Genomic DNA, 20,785 nt, shown 5'->3' on the forward strand with positions numbered 1-20,785 from the left:
CTTTAAAACAATATTTTAATAATTCTCTTTGCCCTTCACTATATGTTGGCAAGTGAACAAAAGATGGAAATGAAGCCTGAATCTTTATTCATGTGTGACGAACGTTTTCCATGTTTGTTAATGCTAGGCTGTCCCACTGAAATCAAGTATATACAATTCATATTCCATTCCATAAGGTCCTATAGCCTATTAATATTACATGCTATGTACTCCTCCTTTATGTAGAAATGATCACAAGGAAATGAGGATTGCTATTCAAAATATAGTTGGGTGCAAAATTCCCACTTGCCTACTGCTTTACAACTTCAAAGAGCTACACAAGTAACAGTCAGGAGTCTGGTGGCACCTTAAAGACTAACAGATTTATTTGGGCATAAGCTTTTGTGGGTAAAATACCACTTCCTCAGATGCATGGCGTGAAAATTACAGATGCAGGCATTATATAATGACACATGAAGGGAAGGGAGTTACCTTGCAAGTGGAGAACCAGTGTTGACAGGGCCAATTCGGTCAGGCTGGATGTGGTCCACTCCCAGTAATAGATGAGAAGGTGTCAATTCCGGGAGAGGCAGAGCTGCTTTAGTCTCTATGCAAGCCCAAATTAATGGTGTTAAATTTGCAAATGAATTTTAGTTCTGCTGTTTCTGTTAGTCTTTAAGGTGCCACCAGACTCCTTGTTGTTTTTGTGGATACAGACTAACACGGCTACCCCCGATACTTGACACAAGTAACAGTCACAACTCTCCGTGAGAAGCAGGTGTTCAGATACAGTTGTGATGAATGTGGTGTAAGTGCTGGGATAAATAGCAGTATGTTCATTTTGTAGGTGAGGAAAACAGGGTCCGGGGTCAGGGGCACTGCCCAAGACCTGGTGCTTGGAGGGATTGTGCTTTTAAAGAAACAATACTTCTATTGGCATTGGAGGGAAGGTGCTCGGAGGAGACGGCTCTTATACTTTTGGAAAGGTGTAGCTAGTGCTTTTCGCCTGCATGCATACATCCCCCTCTTCTGGCTAGTGTTTGGAGGAGAAGGGGACATTATTATTCAATAATAATGAATAAATGGCCATTGGTCCCTAAGGCAGCAGACAAGGCCTGCTATCCTCCTCAACCTTTCTAGTATACTGCAGCCACCTGCGCAAGTACATTGGGCAAAGTCACTTTATCTTTTGTTCCTCTTGCACATCCATGTGGGGCCAGCTGGTGTCCTGTTTTAAGAGGCAAGGTAGTGGCAGAGCTGGGATTAAAATTTAGGAGATCCTGGCTACCAATCCTGAGTTTTTAGGCAGTGCTACCTCTCCATTTTATTTGTACCCTGTGTGTTGGAAAGTGTGAGAATCCCCTTATTATTTTCTTAAACTTCCATTATTGTAATTCAGGTGGAGGCTCAGTCACCTGATTTAATAGAAGGGAGAAGTGGGGGCCTGCCAGTAGAATGAAAGGAAGTGGTAAGGAGCCTAGCCTGGATGAGCCAGGACTACATGGGATTGTGGAGCAGGTGTCTCATGAGGTTGAAACCAAAGGGCAGGAGGAATTTCTAAAGAACAAAGAGTATGGAAAAGGATGACCTCATGGGAGAATATTAAGGTTGGGGTATCTTCTCTAAGGGCCTGATCCAAAGTCCAGGAAAGCCAATGAGAATCTTTCCACTGAATTCTGTGAGCTTTGGCTGAGGCCCGAAGTTCTGTCTAGTACAGTGGATGGGAGGTAAGCTGTCAGTTGGCCATAATAGCTCTCCTCCATTCTCTTACAGTCTCTTGCTGTAGCCTTTAGTCCTATCAAAAAAACCCCCAACTAATAATACCTCCTCTACTGCAGTAGTCTAGTGGCATTCATCTTTCCTGTATTATTGGGAAGCATCAGACTGTATTGCGGTGGTTGGACTAACATTTGAAATATCTGTTTAGGCTATTAGAGATGCAGAGCGTGTAAAGGAGCTAAAGCGGATGCACAAAGCTGTTCAGAAGGATCTGCCAAGGCCCGCAGACGTAAGTAAGAGAAGTTTCTTAATGATGGTGTAAGATCAAAATGGCATTTAAAGGAAAAATTGGAAAAAAGGAGACATTTATAATAGTTGTTTGGCTTGCTTTTAAACAATAGCTACTGTGAGGCATAATACAACTAAGCTGGATCATGAAAGAATAAAATCATTCCTTCAGTATGCTAATTTCATCATCTTGTGGCCAATTTCTGCCTTCATATGGATATAATCAGTGGGTGTTACATACGCGTAACTGAAAACAAAATTTGGTTTTTAGATTATTGTGCTGGTACAAAGTTCTTTAATCATCTGTTACATACAGCTCAGTTTTAAATACCAATATTATAGTGTGTGCATTATACAAATATATTTTAGCTAACATGACAATAATGCATAATGTTTCTGAATATATTTTATTTCTGGCTAGGTAAATGAAACGATTCTGAGACCTTTGAATGTAGAGCCTCCTCTAACAGACTTGCAGAAAAGTGAAGAGCTAATAAAGAAAGAGATGATCACCATGCTTCATTTTGATCTTCTGCATCACCCATATGGAGAGCAGCCTGGGGGTAAAAAGGGGAAAGGCCCAGGATTTGGAACGAACAGTGCGGAGCATATTACGTACCTCGAACAAAATTCTTATGAGAAGCACTCCAAAGAGGAACTCAAGAAGGTAAGAGTCTTTCCATTGAAAGTGTGTGTCACAGGATTACTGACATATGTGCTTCAGGTACTATGATCCTTGTCATCTTGCAAGGAAAACAAGCTCAAGCCTGGATTAAATTTAGTGGGAGACCTCCAAGCAGCATGTAGGTGCTGCAGGAGATGTTACTGATGATGCAGAGGTGGCACTCTCCCCTGGGGGTTATAACTGAGCCAGTGCTCCAGCATGGTGTTGGGAGGCAGTGTGCGGTTGATGGTGCTGACCTTGGGATGAAACGTAGAACTGTTCCTCATCACCTGTCTGTTAGTAAGAGTAGGAGCTCTATAGCCACTCCTGTTGCCAAATTACATCTTGATAACAGTCCATTCCATGAAATTAAATGACGCCAAAGTTTGAATTGGATCTGATATTATTCACTTCCCATCTGCTACTGGCTGTGTAGTGTTCCTGTGCGCTGTCAAATAACTGTGTTTCTTTTTGTCACTGCTGAGGTGGAAGCAAATCTATGTATTATAAAAATAATAATAATACGTAACTCTCTATATGACACTTTACATATTCAAAGCACTGTACAGGCATGAACTAAAGCTCACAAAATTCCTGAGAGTATTACCCATTTTGCACACGGGAAGACCTGAGACTGAAAGATGAAGTGAATTTCCCAAGCCGTGCAGTGAGTCAGTGGCAGAGCCAGGATTAGAATTTGGAGCCTTCTGACTCATGCAGACCTCACCGTCTTCCAGTATCCATTGCCTATGTCACAGGGTGTTTAGTTTGTTTTGTAACATTTGGAAAGTGCTTAGAGATCCTCATGTGAAAGATGCTATAGAAGGGTGAACTATCATGTGGAAAATAATAATAAAGCATTTTCGATCCCCTTTCCCATCTAGTCATTCAGCTTCTAAATAGACTCTAGCTGTAGCCAGCTATAGGCCTACAGCATTTGATTTATCCATTGCCAAGTCTGCTGCTCTACATCAATATGATCCTCAGTTATAGCAACTGAACTTAAACCATAGCTGGGTGGACATGGCTATGAAGGCAGAATTGGCTACAAATGGAACAAAGCAGCAGGCCTCAGAGCTCCATTCTCACTTGCATTGTATGCCCAAAGTGATATATCAAGATCTCTGGTTCTGGGAGTTCATTTATTAAGTACCTACAGATGTTTCACTTCACAGCCAAGTGACTGACTGACAGGTTAGAAGTAAAGCAGTGGAGTTAGCTCCTTGAGGGGGTCTCCACTGTGAATGTGTCAGTAACTTTTAACTAAGGTTATATCTACATTAGCACTTCTGTCGGTAAAACTTATGTCACTCAGGGCTGTGGAAAAAACACACCCCTGACCCACATAAGTTACACCGACAGAAGCAATGGTGTGGCCCACACTATGTTGGCGGGAGACACTCTCCCAGCGACATAACTACTGCCACTCGTTGGGGGTAGTTTAATTATGCTGCTTTCTCCCATCAGTATAGAGCAGCTACACAGGAGACCTTACACACCCAAAAGTTTATGGCAATCAAAATGGAGGAAAAGGACAACCACTGTACTACTGTGTATAAGCCTTGTTCATTGGTAGATTCTGTACAAAATCTGTCTAGATTCTTAGACTGTGCCATCACTGTGGTATTTTAGCACCTAGATCCCTGGTTACTTGGAAACATCTTTAAAGATGTATAAATGTGAAATATCTTTCCCTGCCCATATCTGACCCATCATTCAAGAGCTATACTTTGTCCAACTCCAACAATGCTGAACAGAATGTACTTCCAATTTGTTATTAAATTAAAAATTACACTTGAAGATTTCTTCTTAGTAGAAATTAAGTAGATGCAAAATATAGTTAGATCACATACTTTGCCACTCTGCCAATATCAGTTTGTTTCCTAGGCTACATTATCTTAGCGCTTTGTCCAGAATTTTTTTAAGTGTAACAAGAGTTGGGGCTGCTATCACTTCCCTTAGAGAATATTCCACAATTTAATAGAGCTCCTGGTCTGGAAATTTTCCATATATTCACTAGACATTTTCTTAACTTTAGACAGAATTTGTTTCCCATTCTGTCTGGCTTAATCTCTCTGCACATGTGAGTAGTATCCTCTGTACATCCAAATTGCACTTTCACATGGAGGTATGGTGGACAGTAAGAATGGTCCCTTGTGAGGCGGTGATAGCTTTTCTGATTTTTTTTTTTTTTTTTTTTCACTTCCTCCTCCAGAAGGTACCGCATTTCTTCAGTGATTGCCCTTCTGTGGAAAGGGCTACTAATGATACTCACCGTGATACCTGAGCTAATAAAGCTGTGAAAGCCAAGTAGCTTTCACAGCCACATAGGCTAATTCTTCAAAGGGTGAAAATTGATACTAGCAAAAACATTACCCTTTGTGGGATTTAGCTATATTAATAACACTAGGGCTACTCCTTTTCTTTCTTTCTGAGCTACAGCCTTGTTTGGTTAATTAGCTATTCGTTAGATTCACCAGATAAGATGATTTCAGAGTACCCAAGTAGCCTTCTTGATGGTGTGTTGCTATAAAGTATAGTTGAAGTTCAGTGATTTATCTAGTGAATCACTACATTTGAAAACTCAGAGTTTGCCTTTTACATTTGTGTGTAATATTGTAAGAAAAAAGGTGTAGTTATGACTCTGTCAATAGTATGTGTCACATGGCAGTTTTTGTTTCCCTTATGTGTTTGTTATGTATACCAGACCTGATGCTAATGCCAGCAGTCGGTTTCACCACGCCGTTACACCAGCTTTCTGTCAGTGTAAATACATTTGAAGTTGAAGGAGTTACACTGGTATAACAGATCAACGAATTGAGCTCCAGATCTTTGATCTTTGGAGCCTTAGAGTTCTGTCTTTTATGCAGGGGGTTCCTGTCCCACAGTAAATGCCATCAGATTATGTTGAGTTACGTGCTGAGAGCTTTTCCTGAAGCTGGAGTGCTGGAGCTCTGGATTTCTTACTTTTTTCATAATGTTCTAATATTTACTTTGAAATAGGCCAAGATTTTCAAAAATGACTAGTGAGTTTAGTGCCTCATTTTGTCATGTCCAACTTGATATGCCTTAAAGGGGTCTAATTGTCAGAAGACAGGTACTTTCTGAAAATCAGGCCCTTGTAAGATGTGTCAAGGTGCACACCACAGAATTAAAGTATCCCAGTTTACTAGTCACTCTTGAAAACCTTGGCAGTAATCTTTATTTCTCAAACTTCATGTTGTCACAAGAACAGTCGCACCACTCTGTGGGTGTGAGAGGAGCTCTTGAAATCTACTTGTCAGTTTGATCTTAATGTCTAAATGACTCTTGTTGGTGTCATTTCAACAGACTGGGACTTGTGCCATAGGTCTTTTTTGGAGGCATACGCGCTCCAGATGGATTTTCTCATGTTTTTGATTGTGGGGGAGCAGCGTGAGTCCTTTCCTCTTCTCAGTTCCTTCCTCATTGTTAAGATGCTTCATAAACTGGATTGGAAATGGTAGAACATTCAGATCCTTCTACAAGGTCAAGCTGTATCTTCTTCAGCTGAAATCAAAGTAGTCTTTCTTGCATTGTAGCCCATATTGTATGGAGCACAGATCATCCGTTCCTGCTGGAATAGATTTTCTAAGCTGTGCTAAGGAGAGCAAGTAAAAGAAACCAGAAAGTGATGGTATTTTACATTCCTTAGGCATGTGCTGAAGCAGCTGTTCTTTCTCCCTCTCTTAAGATATTTACTTTTAACTCCCCCTCCTCCCCCGCCCCGTTGCATCAGTGCTAGACACCTCAACCTGTCTCTGCTTTATTAGGTACCTCAGATTGTTGGGTTTGGTCAAATTATGTGAAATGAGGAATAGCTGCAGCATAAGTAGCCCCATTGCCTAGGTTTCATTTATAATTTAACGCATTTGTGTTGAATTTCAAATTTAGCTTAACCTAAAGTGGCCTTTTTGTATGGAGAGAGAAATTACCCCTGAAAATTGCACTCTAAAGGATTGAAAACAACAAGAGGAGTTTTCTCGTCGTCTGTACTTTGTGATTGTAATTTCTCATAATTTTCAACAGGCCCAGGATCTACTGGCACAAGAGATGGAAGTGGTAAAGCAAGGAATGGGGCATGGAGAGCTCTCAAGTGAGGCTTATAACCAGGTGTGGGAAGAATGTTATAGCCAGGTGTTATACCTACCAGGACAGAACCGCTACACACGAGCTAACTTGGCCAGCAAAAAAGACAGAATAGAATCACTTGAAAAAAGGCTTGAGGTGAGTATCATTTTTCTGCTTTTTCACTTGATTTTTTTTTAATGCCAGCTTTCATTGTTTTGACTGATTTACAGATGACTAGATCATTGATTCAGCTATCACAGATGGGATTGCAGGGAAAAGAGCATCAAGGAGCTCTCCTGGAGCATCAAAAGATGCTCTGCTGTCCTCTTTTCTCCCCTAATAGTAGGGGATGGATTTATAAAACCTCCTGCTTCAGGTTCACTTCAACAAGTTTTTTTAGCATTAACTATTATAAGCCTGGTTATTCTCTTGTTATCCCTGTAAACATCCAGTCGCTCTTTGAGGCCAAGAGCTTCACAAGATTCAGTGACAGCCTGGGGCAATGAGTGCCTGTGATCCAGAAAAGGAGGGAAGAGTGTGGATCCCAATGACTCCAGTCCATTTAAACAGGAAACGTCAGACTTGTTTATGCATGTTGGGTCCTCTGGACCTGGTATGTAGGTTAGGTTTTATGTGCAAGTGTAAAATAAAAATAAAACACCTCTTCAGCAAGTTCAGCATAAAAGAAAGGAGAGAGAGAAAAAAACAGTTCATTGAAAATAATTTGATTGGATTTCAATATTTCACTGAGATGTCTGCAGCCTGAATATTGCAGCATTGTGCTAGGGCAGGGGTGGGCAAACTTTTTGGCCTGAGGGCCACATCAGGTTTCGGAAATTGTATGGAGGGCTAGTTAAGGGAGGCTGTGCCTCCCCAAACAGCCAGGCATGGCCCGCTACACCCCCCCACCCCATTTCTTGTCCCCGCTACCCTCCTCCCCCCTCGCTTCTCGTCCCCTGTTGCCTCCCCCTCCCCCGGGACTCCTGTCCCATCCAACCCCCCCGTTCCCTGACGGCCCCCCCGTGACACCTGTCCCCTGAGCGCCCCTGGAACCTGAACCCCTGAGCGCCCCCCCGGCTCCCCATCCAACCCCTCCTCTCATTCCTGACTGCCCCCACCCCCGGGACCCCTGCCCCATCCAACCAGCCCTTCTCCCTGTCCCCTGACTGCCCCCCGCTGCCCCATCCAATCCCCCATCCTTCCTGACTGCCCCCCCCATACCCCTACCCCCTGACCACCAGCCCCAAACTCCCCTGCCCTCTATCCAATCCCCCCTGCTCCCTGCCCCCTTATCACGCTGCCTGGAGCACCAGTGGCTGGCAGCGCTACGGCCGCGCCGCCAGGCTGGAGCCAGCCGCGCCGCCAGGCTGGAGCCAACCACGCCACCGCATAGCACAGAGCACTGGGTTAGGCCAGGCTCTGCAGCTGCACTGCTTCAGGAGCTGCAGCCCAGAGCATTGTGCCGGCACAGTGAGCTGAGGCTGCAGGGGAGGAGGAACGGAGGGGGCTAGCCTCCCGGGGCAAGGGCTCAGGGGCCGGGCAGGAGGGTCTCGCGGGCCGTAGTTTGCCACCTCTGCGCTAGGGCCTGGGAAGCAGAAAGTGAAACTACTCTTTCTGCAGTTGTCAGAGTTATACAAAGTAGCTTTCTCTGTTGTCATCTCACTCACTTCAGGTACATTCAAAATGCTGTAATCACAGGCCCCAATCCAGCAAAACATGTAAGCACAGACTTAACGGAAATCACATAGGGCCAAAATCTTCTTCATTGCCCTCCTGTTAGATTAGATTACTCCCCTCCTTGAATCCCTACACTGGCTTACTCTTACATTCAGCATCAAATGAAAGCTTCTTGTCCTCTGCTTCAAGGCTGTGCATAACTCCTCTCCCTCTCTCACCTACATGTCTTCTCAACTATTCCTATATCTGTCTCCTTAGCCCATTGATTTTTTTTCTTCTTTTGCCTTCATGCTCTCTCTCCTGCTACTTTGTTCTCTTGCAGGTTCCTTCCCCTGATATGGAAGGCTATAACCTTCCTTTCATTCCATCCCTCTTAATTGCTTTTTTCTATTTAGAGCCGTTAGACAATGGCTGTTTCTTCCTCTCTGTTGCTGTACAAACTGATGCATACAAATAATAAGTGCAGAAAGTACACAGCATTGATAGTGTAAAATAAGATTTGCTTAAAATTATTTCTTTTGAAAGACTGTGTAGTATCAGTAACACTCAAGGAAACGTGATTTATTACAATTACAATTTTAAGCCTAACGGTGTCCCTTTAAATAATGCAGGCACCCTATTTTCCCATGATAAAAAGATTTCTTTTTTATGTAAATTCTTCATCAGCACATCTATTGTTGCTGGTAGTGAATGCCCTCAAACCACTGGTACCAAGAAAGCAGCATGCAAGGTAGGTCAGAAAGCTGGATTTGAACTTTGCAAGGTTGACTCAGTGAATTTAAGTAAGTGTGCCTTGCGTCTGTGTGTAGTGTGCAAACCAAGAAGCTAATCCCAAGGACAGTTCTGCTTCAGTAAGAGGTAGATGTTTAGGCCGCAAATTGTTCAGCTCCAGGTAACTCTATAATTATTTAGGCCTGGTCTCCACTAAAACATTAGTTCGACCCTGCTACATCGCTCAGGGGTGTGAAAAATCCATGCTTCTGAGCAATGTAGTTAAGCCAACCTAACCCCCAGTTTAGACAGCACTAGGTCAACTGAAGAATTCTTATTTCAACCTAGCTACCGCCTCTTAGGGAGGTGGATTACCTATGCTGGATGGGAGAATCCCTTCCATTGGCGTAGGTAGTGTCCACACTGAAGCGCTACAGCAGTGCAGTTGAGTTGTGCTGCAGTAGTATTTCAAGTGTGGACAATCCCTTAATTCCCTTCATGTGCCATTAATACATGAATGTTGGTTATGTTCAGTGTCTTCCAGCAGAGTGCACTATTGCTCTGCATAATGCTTTATGCTGTGATGCAATGACAGTAAAGAATTTTTTTTTCTAAAAGGTATATCTTCGTTCAGGAGCACCCAGCCTTTGTGGCGACAAGGGCGTGTTGGCATCTTGCCTGGAACCTGAGGACTATGTCTAATTTATGTATAAATACACATAATCTTTGGAATTAAAATTAAGTATTACACACACAAAACTACAACTTTAAGGTAAAGTCAAGCACTGAAAAGTTAGGAAGTGCTAGAATTAAGGATGCCTGTTCTAACTTAGTTCGGCCCCCGGTGCCTATGCATGCATTACTATACAGTCTTTAATTACATGATTACTTATTTATTTTTCTGCAAGCTCATCAGTGCACACGATGGATGGTGTTCACTTAATGAACAGCCATTCAATATTTTTTCTCCTTGTTGGTCAATGTGTGGCCCCATGCTTTATTTACTACACGCTATTCAAACCCTGCTCTGAAGACAGACTTACTGTTTTCATCATGGGCTTTTCTGAGGTGCTGTAGTATCTGAGTGCAAAACAAATATTTATTAATTTATGTTCACGTATGAGATGTGAACATAAATTAATATGAGATGAGCAGCTATTATTATCCCCATTTTACAAATGGGGGACTGAAGTCTAGAGATTAAGGGCAAAAGTCTCAGCTAATTTTGGGGCCCAGTTTGAAATGACTAGGACCTGATTTTTATTTTTGAGTACTTAGCATTATATAGCACTTCACATGTTCAAAGTACAGCTCTCATTGCTTCAGTTGCGCTGTGAGTGTTCAGCACTTTGCAAATCAGACCTCAGGGTCTCAAGTCATGCACCCAGAAAATGAGCAACACACAACTAGTGACCACTTGTGAAAAGTATGATTTAAGTGACAGGACTCTCCCTGTGGCAGAAGCAGGGATAAAATCCAGTTCTCCAGGGCAGCATTCAGCTACCTTAACCATAAGACCATCCTATCGGTTCCTGCAATTCTGTATCATTCCCGATGTTCCTTCTAAATTTTGCAACAACAGATGAGACAGGGGCCCTACCGACAACAGCCTCCTTCACTATGCAACCCTGATTCATCCCCAGAACAGGTCCATCCTGTGCACAGAATGAGGCAGGGTCCTGTGGAAAAAAAATAATATGTGATTATATAATTAAGAACTGTATTATAATGCATACGTACAAGGAGTTGAATTAAGGCACAGGAAACCTTAGTTCCGGCATTTCCTAATTTTTGAGTCTTGACTTTGCAACCTTTTAACATCTTTTTGTGTGTGTAATTTCCTAGTCTTTCAAAAAACAAACAAATAAAAAAAATCCCAAACCCTCAAATTCCATTATGTGGCATTATATTGACCTCTTGATGTGTTGGAACCTTTAAATCCAACTCACTGATCTCCATCACTTGTTCCTAGTAACTCATAACAATAGATGGTTATCCTTTATGTGAACCAGCTTTAGAGGGGGATGGGACACTTTGCCAGTGAGTTTCACAGATTATTGGTGAGCCTCAGGAAACTTGGGTTCCATTCCAGGTTCTGGAGGGGAGTGTACTCTAGTGGGCACTCACTCTTCCGCCCCATCATCTCCAACCCATCCAGGTCTCAGTCCTGTCTTTTTCTCACCCATAACTCCTTTTCTGAGTCCCATTCTCCTTACCAGTCTGTCTTCACTCCTCAGGCTTCTCATCCCAGGCTCCTTACCCAGCAAGTCCTTGTCTTTCCCCAGTCCCACTCCGTGCCCAGTCGTTCCCTGTTGCCACCCACCCCCAACCACTTCATTGTCTTCAGTCTCCTTATCAAGTCAGTCCCAGTCCCATTTCCCCCCTTCTGGTTCTTCATCTGGATCTGTGTCTCTTCCATTGCTACCGTCCAGCTTGTTTCCTGAACCCGCTGGCTCCCAGTCACAAAGTCACTCCCTGAGCTCCTTGTCCAATCTGAGTGACACTCCTTTCCCCTCCCTTGCAAGTCTTTGTCTAACTAGGGCCAATCTTCTCCCACCTGGCCCAATCTCAGACCTCTACCCCCATCCTGCCACTTCACTGAAACTTATTGGCTCCTACCTTCGCCCTCTCCACCTGTTTTCCTCCCTGGCTCCCATTATCCCTGCCCAGTCAGTCCCAGTCTTCAACCCCCCAGCTTCTTGCCCCAATCTATTCCTCCCCATCCCCATACAGGTCTGGTTCTTGTCCCCTCGGTATTCATATTAGGCAGCTTCCTCTAGTCTGCCTGAGTCCAGAGGTGGGGAGCGTTGACAGCACAGGAGAGACAGTTTCCCTGCTCTTAGTTCAGGTTCCAAACCCAGATGCAGATCCACCATGGCCTGCAACACAGATCGGCAATTGCAGAGAGAGTCTTGCTCAGCCCCAGACTGGAGCATGTTCCATGCAGATGGAAGTCTCAACAGAGAATGTGGGAACTGTGGGTTTTTTCAAAGGTTTATAACTTGGCCAAATTTGGATGGATTTTCACAGGTATGGCAAAAGGCACATCCCTGACACAAAGGCCAATTCCCTGCTAAATCTCAAGTCCCAGCTCCAAAGCATGGAGATGCTAGAGCTTTTGTGAAGAAAACCTTGCCAGAATTTGGGCAAAACACCGTATTTTTCCCTTGCCCCGTTTTCTGAAATGGCAGAAATTTTACAACAAAAATTCAGCCTGAGGCAGAGACCCACCATGGACAATATCAGACCGAGCAGTTTACATTTTGCAAAAGATATAATCAGCTGAACACAGAGTCTTATAACGGGACATGTCAGGAAACCTGTATAGGTGGAGTTACCAGCCTCGCTTTTAATACAGCAAAATATTTGCTCGTACTTTTCTCTTCCTTGAGAGATGAGTAAACGTTGTATGATGTTTGAGTTTGCCAGCGGCAAAATCTGTCGATGGTCAGCTTTTGGGGCTGCCTTTAAACCCTAGGATTGAACTAAAATCTCATGCAGAGAAAATGTAGGCGTAGCAGTACTGGCTAGAGGCAGCTGTAGGTTAGGTGGTGATTGTGTAACATTTCCATCCGGGCCTGTTAATACACCACAGTTCTAATATAACAAAGTCCAGCTATTCCTAGCTCTGTCTTCACTGCACAGAAATTACCAGTTAGATTTATGGTGTGGATAAATAGTCCTCTTCTTATAATCCGCCTGGTTCCACTGCCTGCCTGATTGAGTGACAATAGTCAAGTGTATTTTGAGGTGACATTCACCTCTGTGAACTTGATTGTGCAATTACCAACAGCAGATTGTGCCATTAGTGATTGAACTCTGCAGGAGGAACAGGTTAATTATGGAAAGCCTTTTGCTTATGCCTGGATACGATATCTTGCTGTTCAGCAATAATGAGAAATAAGAAAAACTGCCTGATGATGATGATAGTTTGAATGCTGGAATGTTTGGTTCAATAATACTTTTCACTTCAGTGGTGTGAAACTTCAGTCTGGGGATTTTAGAGCAGTTGACAAGCATTAATGAATAAAGCCTCTCAACATCCCTTTGAGGTAAATAAGTACTATTATCATGTTATAAATGGGGAAACTGAGGCACACAGCCATTAATAGACGAAGGTGTCACTTGAAGTCAGCAGCAGCACTTGAGACTCCTGATCCACAGTCCTGCTCTTTTTCACTATAAGGTTTCCCACCCTCCCTCCCTTCTTTCTAGAATATTGGTATATTGGCTAGTGGCACCAGGAACTGGAATTTTCTGATGTGACAGGTATGTGACACTGGTATTCAGCAAGCGGTACAGACAAAATAATACCACACCTTGTCCCCCTCCTTTTTCAAGCAGAATATTTTTAGACTTAATGCATCGATTATAACTTTCTGGTGAAAAGTATACCACTTAAGGTGCAATGAGAGATGGCAGGAGCATCTTTTTAACAAGTTAGCTTCTTTCCTTCTTAGTTCAGAACTAAGTTACTCTTTCTGCCAGCATTACTTTGTCTTGGAAGAAAGAGAGTTCATAATGTTGGCTTGCAGCACATAAATATTTTATTTCCATTGTGGTAGTTATGTCGTCATTTCAGTTAATTGCTAAATTATAAATGTTATTCAAAGTCTGTAGGGGAGGAAACTCTTGTTACATTGTATCCACAAAGTACAGTAAGTTATACTTTCCACACAGTCAGATTTGCAAATGTATCTTTTGCTGAGTAAGCACAATGCCCTGAGGCTACATTAGCTAGTTCTCTTTGTTGGTTGCTACTTTGAACTTGGTAGGAATGAGAAAGATGGTAACTTTCCAGACCGGGCGGCCATTTTTGCTCCTCTACACAGCCAAGTTTGACTGAATTCAGTTTCACTGGAAAACCCTAGTTTCACTTTATGGGTTACATGCTATGCTCTGTGCTAGTGGATGCTTCAATTACTCTTATTTTATTGGACATACACAAAATACTGTCTCTGGTTTGTCTTCCCTAAAGCTTAAAACTTCAAGTGGGTTTTCAGATCTGGTATTATTATGTTGGTTAGGGTAGAAAGGGGAAAAGGACACTTTTTAAATAGGAATGACCTTTCATTGTCCAAGTACAGATAGGGAAAAAGTACACGATCTTTCAGTCTCATCTGGTTTATCAGGTGGCTAAAATATGGTGATACCCAAGGAGGGAAAGGCTGAGAAATAGCTGATAGTGTGGTAACAGCCATAAAAGCTTGTACTCAAATTTCTACCTTAGGTATCACTACAACAGGTATAGAGTTGCCTAGGTGTGCAGAGTGTCTGCATACCTGTAGAGAATAAAATCTACTGAGATATAGTTGGGGGGCAGAAAATCACACCTCTCTTCAGGCCACAGGTTCATTAAAGGCCTGAGCCTCCAGATATCTTGTCTACGCACCTAGCTTCGTATCAGGCAAACTAAGGAAGAACTGGCACATTTTCCATGTTATCTGACAATAATGTTTAACATGATAGCTGCTGAAGGCATATGCCAATCATGGGCATCCCAAATGGTTAGACTAATCCCAGAGATACCATGTCTCCCAGTAATATAAACACATTTTCAGGAAAAAGGAATCATAGCTGAATGGGCAAACATCTTGTACTAATAAATCTGAAATGTTTGCCATATAGGCTGGATAGGAGCCTGGTTCCTCTTTCTCTTTCCCTTCTAGGAACGGAACAAAGCAACCACCAGCAACATAGGTGGAGGGGAGGCAATAAAGGGGTCAGAAGTAGTGATAATGTTCCTTAGCAACAGACACACCCACAATAAGAAGATACTTTCTCTTGGGAGGGAGGAGACTCTTGTGGTTAGAGGCAGGAGTCCTGAGTTTTGGGCCCAGTGCTGCCAAAAATTCACTGCATGGCTTTGAGCAAGTCACTTAACTTCTCCATGCCTCAGTTTTTCAGTCTTTAAAATGGGCATAACACCTACCTTGCAGCAGTATTGTGCAACTCCATGTTTGCAAAGTATTCGCAGAGCTCTGGCTGGAAGTTGCTACAGAAAGGCAAAGTTTTATTACTCCTGTTTATAATATATTCAGTGTAACATCCTTTCCATTCAGAATGTGAACGTGTGAAACCCGGAGCACTGAGTAGTTATGGAACTCTTCTTCCTTTTATGCTACAAGCAAGGACATTGGAAAAATTGGAGAGGGTTGAGAGAAGAACCACAGGAATGATTAAAGGATTGGAAAATGTGCCTTCTCAAGGAGCACAAACTAGTTAGCTTAGCAGAGAGAGGGTTAAGGAGTGACTTGATCGGTCTGTAAGTACCTACATGGGAAACTCTTTAATGGGCCCTTTAATCTAGCAGACAAAGATATAACATGAGCCGATGGCTCGACGTTGAAGCTAAACAAATTCAGACTGGAAATAAGGTGTATATTTTAACAGAGAGGATAACTAACCATTGGAACAATGTTCCAAGGGTTGTGGTAGATTGTTCATCATTAGCAATTTTAAAATCAAGATTGGATGTTTTTCTAAAAGATCTGTTCTAGTTCACACCGGAATTATTTCAGGGAAGTTCTATGGTCTGTGTTATGCAGGAGGTCAGATAGATGATCACAGTGGTCCCTTCTGGCCTTAGAATCTATCTGAGCTTTCCCGGGGTCTAGAATAAAATCAGTTGCCCTCCACGTTCAGATGAAGTCACAGATTTGAGACTTGGTTTTGTTTTTGCCATTCCCTGTAGTTTCTGCCTTGCAATCACAAGGTCCCCACTCCACAAGCATGTTCTGGGTTAGGATGTCTATTAAAGAACTGATCAACACTGGATCATGGAGTCTGCCTATGAGGGAGAAATTTGGTTTTATTCGGAAGTGAGCAGTTCTCTAGGACTTTAACCTTTGGGACACTGGTGCTAGACAAATGAGTTTGTTGGAAACTAGCTAAGAATATTGCCCCTTGAGGGAGAAAGACTTACAATAGCACCTGCAAAGTGCTTTTACACATTCCATGCACTACATGAACTTTAATTAATCCTCAGCACCTTTGTGAGGAAGATGCTACCTTATATATTATGAAGGGGCAAATGAGTTCACAGAGAGGTGGTCTTGCAGGGATCACACAGTGATCACTGGCAGAGCAAGGAATGTAGCTGTCCTGTATTTCCATCTCCTAATTAGTCCATTAAACCATAGCCATGCTGCCTTTCATGCATTTAAAGGTTAATATTTTGAGAGGCTATAATGTGTGAATGGTTTGAGAATTGCTCTATATTGCACCAGACTTTTACCCAGTTGGTGGACTCATTTGTGTCAGTGCTCAGCAGGGGCATTGCTCATGAATCCTTTATGATATGCCAAGAATCCAAACAGCACTGGAAGTTGGCAGTCAAAAAAATATATAAAATGTGAGGTAAAATGGCTAGCAGTTACAGGTTGCTTAATCAGCTGCTATTAGTGAGGTGGGGACTCTTTGCTCAAACCATTGCAGCTGGTATGGTTTAGGTAAACAGAACTTACACATTTGAAAAGGTGATTTGTAGTAGAAATCTGTGATTAGGAATTCAGATAATCCTTCTTAGCACTGACATAGATCATCAAAGGATTTCACAAACACTATCCATTAAACATTAGCTTATTTTCTGGTCTGTCAAGAATCAGAATGATCAATGGTTTGAGGCCACCTATTTGCCTCAATCCTTCAGATGCAAGAAGTGGTTTTTTACCCACGAAAGTTTATGCCCAAATAAATCTGTTAGTCTTTAAGGTGCCACCGGACTCCTTGTTGTTTTCATGTTCAGGAAGAATGGTTTGATTCCTGTTTGTTTGGCAGACCAGCGTGCTGTAGCATGTGTACTGTGCTCTGGCAGAGTGGTGAGATTTCTCTTTCCGGTCAGAGTAGTGCTGTTCTCTAGAAAAGCGTTGACTGTGAAGGTGAATGCCAAAGCATGGAGTCTCCAGACACCTTTTGTTTGTCGTAAAAGGCTCATAAACCAACGTTGCCTACAGCAGGGGTTCTCAACCCTTTTTTTTTTTTTTTTTTTTCTGAGGCCCTCCCTCAATGTGATAGGAAAAACTCCAGGGTCCAGCGAACTCGGACGAACTCGAGTTCTGGGCGGCGAACTCGGGGTTCTGGACCAGCGGTGGGAACCCTTGGGCATTGGCGTAGTTTGACTTCTATTTTGGGGGGCGGGGACCAGGGCCAGTGGGGCTATGGCCAGCTCTGCACAGCAGGGTCCAGGCAGGGAGCACCATCTCCACTGCTGACTCCCCTCAGCAGGCCACCCACCTGTCTGGGGCTGTGTGCTGGTGGTTACTCCCTGAGGGCTCTCCTGGGCCTGGAGCCACCTCGACAGCTCTGACCGACTGCGTGAGCAGTCAAAGGGGGCTGGGAGCTGAGGAGCAGCCACAGCCCCGGGCACCAGCAGCAGATGGGGTGGGGATCTCAGGGTTTCAGCCCTGCACTGCTCCTGGTTTCAACAGGGGGAGGAGGGGAGCTTGGGGTTTCAGCCCCACACCATTCCCGGCAGCAGCGGGGAAGTGGGGAGCTCAGAGTTTCAGCCCCATTCTGCTCCTGGCTGCAGTCAGGGAGGGGCAGGGAGAGAGCTCAGGGCCTCAGCCCTGCTCCACTCCCAGCTTCAGCCCAGTGAGGGGGCGCCGGGGCTTGGGGAACCAGGTTTCAGTGGTGGGGCTCCATGGACCCCCTGGAAGGGCTTGCAGACCTCCAGGAGGCCACAGACCCCTGATTGAGAACTGCTGGCCTACAGTATGGTATTGAGCTATGGGGAGAATGAGAGAATTTAAACACTAAAGAGGGGAAAGATTTCAAAAAAGTTTAAAAAAGAGAGCGAGAATCCAAGGCAACACCTCTTTATTAAAATCACATTTCTCTAGGTTTATCTTTATTGGGATCAACCATTATGATGGGTCGGGTTATTTAGTGTACTGCAATTATAGCAGGTAATTTCCAAATAGGGATGTTAAAAGGAGATGTGAGCTAAATGAATCTAGTGTTTATAAAGATTGCTAATTAACTTAGATCTGGCTCCTACAGATTTTTTCTGTTTATAAAATAAATCCAGTATTTAGCCAATTGGGTCACCATTTTCAGAGAAAGTTATGAGCTTGTGTGTTGGTAACAGCCAGGGGACCGTATTGTTAAGGGTGTAACATTATATAAATCTTGTATTGGCTTTATTTTAATAAAAATCCTATCAAAATGTATTATGAAACTTGAAGGAAGCTCATAAGAATCCCCACCTCCAGCAACATATTTCACTCATAGACTGCTGTTGAGTTATTAGTTGTGATCTTGGCCAAACTGTTCAGGAGACAGACTGCTACAAGTGTTAATAAACAGTAGTGGGCATGTAATCTATATAATAAAGTGAAAAATAGTGGTTCACCCTTAAGCCTCCTGATCGTTGGATTAAATAGGAACATAAAATGTTAGCTGGCCTTTTCTCATTTGAGTTATGCACATCTGGTCTGTTTTCAGTTCTGGGATATAATTATATACAGTAATACCTCACTTGATTGGATTTTTATTGAGTAATTTTTCTATGAAAAATCAAGATGCCTGAGTAAATCAGGATTAAATCTCACTTTACATAATTTTTGAGAGATGTCAAACTCAGTGCCTTTACTGAATACAGTACAGGTGAGTCGCATGATACGCGCATTTAACTTACACAAATTCAACTATATGCGCTCGGCAAAAAAAAAGAAAAATAACAAGATACCTGTAAATAGTGCAGGCGATTCCGCCCACCGTTCCAGTCAATGAGCATATGCCCCGGAGTGAGCATGAGATGGGAGATGTGAATCTGCTGTTCCGTCAGTTGGTCTCAGTTCCTACGTGCCTCTCATAGTGAGCATCTCACCGCGCTGAGTGTGATTCTAGTGTTTAAAGATACTGTACGTATTTTTCATAAAACATGGCCCCTAAACCAAGCTAACTACTTCATCTGGTGCTCAACCGAAGAAGCAGTGATCTGTTCCAATGCTGGAGGAAAAACTGGCTGTGTTGGACTTATTGAGAGACGGTATGTCGGTCTCCAACGTGGTGCGTAAATATGGCTGCAACGAATCTAGCATCCGTGCCATCAAGATTTGAGAGAGAGAAATTCGTCAAGCCGTGGCATCAAGTGCTCCAATAATTGCTAAGGTGACGAGCCAGATGTGTGATAAGACTTTAGTGAAGACTGAAAAGGCATTAAACTTATGGCTGGAAGACATGAACTGTAAACGTGTGCCTATCGATGGCAACACGTTGCGAGACAAGGCTCTTAGCCTCTATGCGCTGTTCAAGCCTCTCGCCGAAGAGGGACAGCCTTCTGATGAGAAGGAATTCAAAGCCAGCCAAGGTTGGCTTAACAGTTTTAGGAACCGCTTCAACCTCAAAAATGTGCAGACTACTGGTGAAGCTGCATCTGGCAATGAAGAGGCAGCAAAAGCCTACCCCGAACAATTAAAGAAAATCAATTTAATTGATTATTTAAAACCGTTATTGTTTTATTACAGTAGACCTTAGAGCAGTGGTGGGCAACCTGCGGCACGTGGCCCGCACGCAGCCTGTCAGGGAATCTGCTGGCGAGACCGTTTGTTTACATTGACTGTCTACAGGCACGGCTGCCCGCAGCTCCTAGTGGCCGCGGTTCGCTGTTCCCATCCAGTGAATGGTGAACTGTGGCTACTGGGAGCTGCGGATGGCAGTGCCTGCAGACGGTCAATGTAATCAAATTGTCCCACAGCCCACCAGCGGATTACCCTGACGGGCCGCAGGTTGCCCACCACTGCCCTAGAGTCTTCAGTTGAGATTAGGGCCCCATTCTGCTAGCAAGGTAGTGAGAGATGGGCCCTATCCCAAGAGCTTGCAATCTGAATAGGCAAAACAGACAAAACGATGCTTGAAGGAAAGATGATGAGGAACTGAGGCCTGGAGCTATTGGCAAGTTGCCTAAGGTCACACACGGAGTGTATGGAGGAGGTGAGAAATGAATCCAGAACTCCTCAGTCCCAGTCCTGTACCTCAACCACAAGACTATCCTTCCCCTCATCCTTGCGCAGCGTACGTCCAGTCAAGAAATCCTTGGACTCTGCTTTGTTTTGTTAAAGTGGGAATTGGCACAGAAACCTAAGGTTGCATAACCCCCCCTCTTTCCCAATCACTTCATGAAGTTTTCATATATTGGACTGAAACTTTCCATACTTGGCCTTTGCTCAAAACTGATTTATTGCAGAAAAAAATGGCACAGTCATTTGTGAATACGAGGAGTGTGGAAGAAAAAACACTTTATTTTAAAAAAATAAATTCTTGTGACCTTTTGTTTGGTCTACAGCCGAAACAGCTGACTGCTGACACTGGCATGGAAAGAGCTCCCAGCAGCAGAGGACCCTGAGATGCTGGAGGTCTTGGTCCACGTGGGTCCATTTGAAATATCGGTGTAATTTAACTCATGTTCCAGTGTCATGTGGTACAGGGTTATAAGTGCTTCATACTGGTAGAGCTTTGTGGTGACACCCTGATTCTCCAGAGTTATCAAGCAAGTTGTGTCCGTCACTGACCATTTTTAAATCAAGATGGAATGTTTCTCTAAAAGATACACTCTAGGAGTTATTTTGGGGAAGTTCTATGGCGTGTGATATACAGGAGGTTAGACTAGATGATCACAATGGTCCCTTCTGGCCTTGGAATCTATTAATCTAGGAA

The 20,785-nt window shown here is 43.4% G+C and overlaps 1 protein-coding gene across 1 annotated transcript in view; it reads left to right on the forward strand.

Annotated features, from left to right (window-relative positions):
• CDC5L (cell division cycle 5 like) overlaps positions 1-20,785 on the forward strand; it is a 46,642-nt gene that overhangs the window by 16,825 nt on the left and 9,032 nt on the right. The window contains exons 12-14 of the mRNA XM_077812403.1: positions 1,907-1,987; positions 2,408-2,653; positions 6,698-6,895. Of these exons, the coding sequence (XP_077668529.1) occupies positions 1,907-1,987; positions 2,408-2,653; positions 6,698-6,895 (525 nt within the window). The remainder of the gene's footprint in view (positions 1-1,906; positions 1,988-2,407; positions 2,654-6,697; positions 6,896-20,785) is intronic.

Source organism: Eretmochelys imbricata, chromosome 3 (assembly GCF_965152235.1).
Source record: "Eretmochelys imbricata isolate rEreImb1 chromosome 3, rEreImb1.hap1, whole genome shotgun sequence".
Lineage (NCBI taxonomy): Eukaryota > Metazoa > Chordata > Testudines > Cheloniidae > Eretmochelys > Eretmochelys imbricata.